The sequence below is a fragment of the Athene cunicularia genome (assembly GCF_003259725.1).
Source record: "Athene cunicularia isolate RWA chromosome 19 unlocalized genomic scaffold, athCun1 chr19_part1, whole genome shotgun sequence".
Lineage (NCBI taxonomy): Eukaryota > Metazoa > Chordata > Aves > Strigiformes > Strigidae > Athene > Athene cunicularia.
Genome location: NW_020799124.1, coordinates 5,371,295 through 5,373,457, shown reverse-complemented (window position 1 = coordinate 5,373,457; position 2,163 = coordinate 5,371,295). Strand labels below are relative to the sequence as shown.

Here is a 2,163-nt window from a genome sequence, read left to right as displayed (position 1 = left end):
CCGCAGGGCTGGGGGGGGCAGGGAGTGACAAGGAGCCCACGGTCCCGCTCGGCTCAGCCTCGCCGCCAGCACCCAGGTATGGAGCCGACTGGGGCGCGCTGGGACCCCGGGGTGCCCACGTGTGGGTGTGGATGGGGGGCACTGAGCCTCGGGGAGCCCTGTGGGGACTGTGCTCTGCTCTGGTGAGGCCACACCTGGAGTACTGTGTCCAGTTTGGGGCACCTCAGTACGAGAGAGATCTGGAGGGGCTGGAGCGAGGGCAGAGGAGGGCAACGCGGCTGGGGAAGGGCCTGGGGAATAAATCCTGTGGGGAGCCAGTGAAGGAGCTGGGAATGTTCAGTGTGAGGAGGAGGAGGCTGAGGGGAGCCCTCGTCACTCTGCAGCTCCTGAAAGGACATTGCAGAGAGGCTGGGGCTGGGCTCTGCTCACGGGGAATTAGTGACAGAACAAGAGGGAACGGCTTTAAACTGCAACAGGGAAGGTTTAGGCTGGACATTAGGAAAAAAATTTTCACAGCAAGAGTGGTCAGAGAGTGGAATGGGCTGCCCAGGGAGGGGCTGGAGTCCCCATCCCTGAGTGTGTTTAAGGGTCGTTTGGATGAGATTCTGCGGTTTGTGGTGTAGGGGAGAATTTTGTAGAGTCAGGATGAGGGTTGGACTTGGTGATCCCGAGGGTCTTTTCCAACCTGAATGATTCTGTGATTCTGAGATTCTGTGACTGTGGGTGAAGATTCTCACCCCCGTTGCGTGCTCAGGGCTCACAGCACCTGCGATCGCCACGCATGGACCTGTGCCATGTCCCCACCACTCGGGAGAAGGGCTGGTACCTGGCGCTGATGGCGCCCAATGTCAAGGGTCCCAACTACGCCTGGCTGGACCCCTCCCGGCTCTACTGCCACCCGCAAGTACCCAGCGCCCGGGGTGGATGGCACCTGTGGGGGTGCCGGGGTGGGCTGCAGCTCCGTGGGGCTGCCGGGGCACCCAGCCATGCCCATGGGCACTGTCACACAGGCTGCAGGTGCCCATGATGGGCTGCGGGCACCCAGCACCTCCACTTTCTCCCCAGGGCTTGCAGGACTGCGTGGCCGACCTGCTGCAGCCCTTCCAGGGGGACTCCATCGACATGGTGGCCGGCATCGACGCTATGGGCTTCATCCTGGGTGAGCGGGGACACGGGTGAGCCCAGGGTCCCCGTCCCTTGTCCGCACAGGGCTTGATGGTGCCGTGCCCACCCCCAGGCGCTGCCGCCGCCACCGTGCTGGGGAAAGGCTTCCTGGCCATCCGCAAAGCCGGGCACCTTTGCGTGCAGACGCTGACGCAGCCCTACACCGACTACTCGGGCCGAGAGAAGGTGATGGAGGTCCGCACTGATGCCATCTCGCCAGGTGAGCTGGCGGGGTGCTCTCATTTTGGGGAGGGGGGGGCTGCCAGCACAAGGCACTGGGCACCGGGCACTCAGCCACAGCCTCTGCCCCCTCCCAGGTCTGCGCATCCTCCTCGTGGACCAGTGGGTTGAAACTGGGGGCACCATGCGAGCGGCCGTACAGCTGGTGGAGCGGCTGCGGGGGGTTGTGGCAGGTAGGAGGCCGGCACCAGGACACCCCGAGGTACACCCATGGGTGCAGTGGGAGACCAGCATCCCCACACCCCACCGTGGCTGGTGCTGAGCCCCTCCTGTGTCCCCACAGGCATCGCCGCCATCTGCATCGAGGACAGCGAGGGCGGGCGCTGGATCCAGGAGCGCTACAAGTGCTCCCACTGCGTCCCCCCCCGCCTGCAGCCCCGCTTAGACCGTCACCAGTTCGGCTGGGACTGATGGGGGGCTGGCTCCTCGCCTGTCCCCTGCATCCCCCCGTGGGGCACAGGGCTGCTGGCTCATCAGGGCACGGATGCCCAGGGAGTCCACTGCCCGGTTTGGCTTTCACTGTACCCGAGATGATAACCCCTCCTCGGTGGCAGCCATCCTCCCCTGGCTCCAGCCTCCTGCCTGCCCATGAGCCTGGGGGCTGCACCAGTCCCATACCTTTCTTAAAAAGCATAAAAAAGGTTTTATTAAGACAAATGGGAGCCCGGGAGCATCACCCCCTGAGAGTGGTACCCGGGTTTGCATAGCTAAGGGAGCCACACGGGCACTCCCGCCCGCCCTGGCTGTGGGTGCCTGGGC

General features: G+C 64.4%; 2 protein-coding genes across 2 annotated transcripts in view; one reads left to right on the top strand and one right to left on the bottom strand.

Moving 5' to 3' along the window:
• PROCA1 (protein interacting with cyclin A1) overlaps positions 1–783 on the bottom strand; it is a 2,486-nt gene extending 1,703 nt beyond the window's left edge. Inside the window, exon 1 of the mRNA XM_026861837.1 lies at positions 767–783. Coding sequence (XP_026717638.1) covers positions 767–783 — 17 coding nt within the window. The remainder of the gene's footprint in view (positions 1–766) is intronic.
• On the top strand, positions 772–1,815 carry APRT (adenine phosphoribosyltransferase). Its single transcript, XM_026861387.1, has 5 exons — positions 772–904; positions 1,066–1,159; positions 1,238–1,384; positions 1,482–1,577; positions 1,688–1,815. Exons 1-5 carry the CDS (start codon positions 782–784, stop codon positions 1,813–1,815), a joined length of 588 nt encoding a protein of 195 aa, XP_026717188.1. The 5' UTR covers positions 772–781.
• Positions 1,816–2,163: the final 348 nt, after the last annotated feature.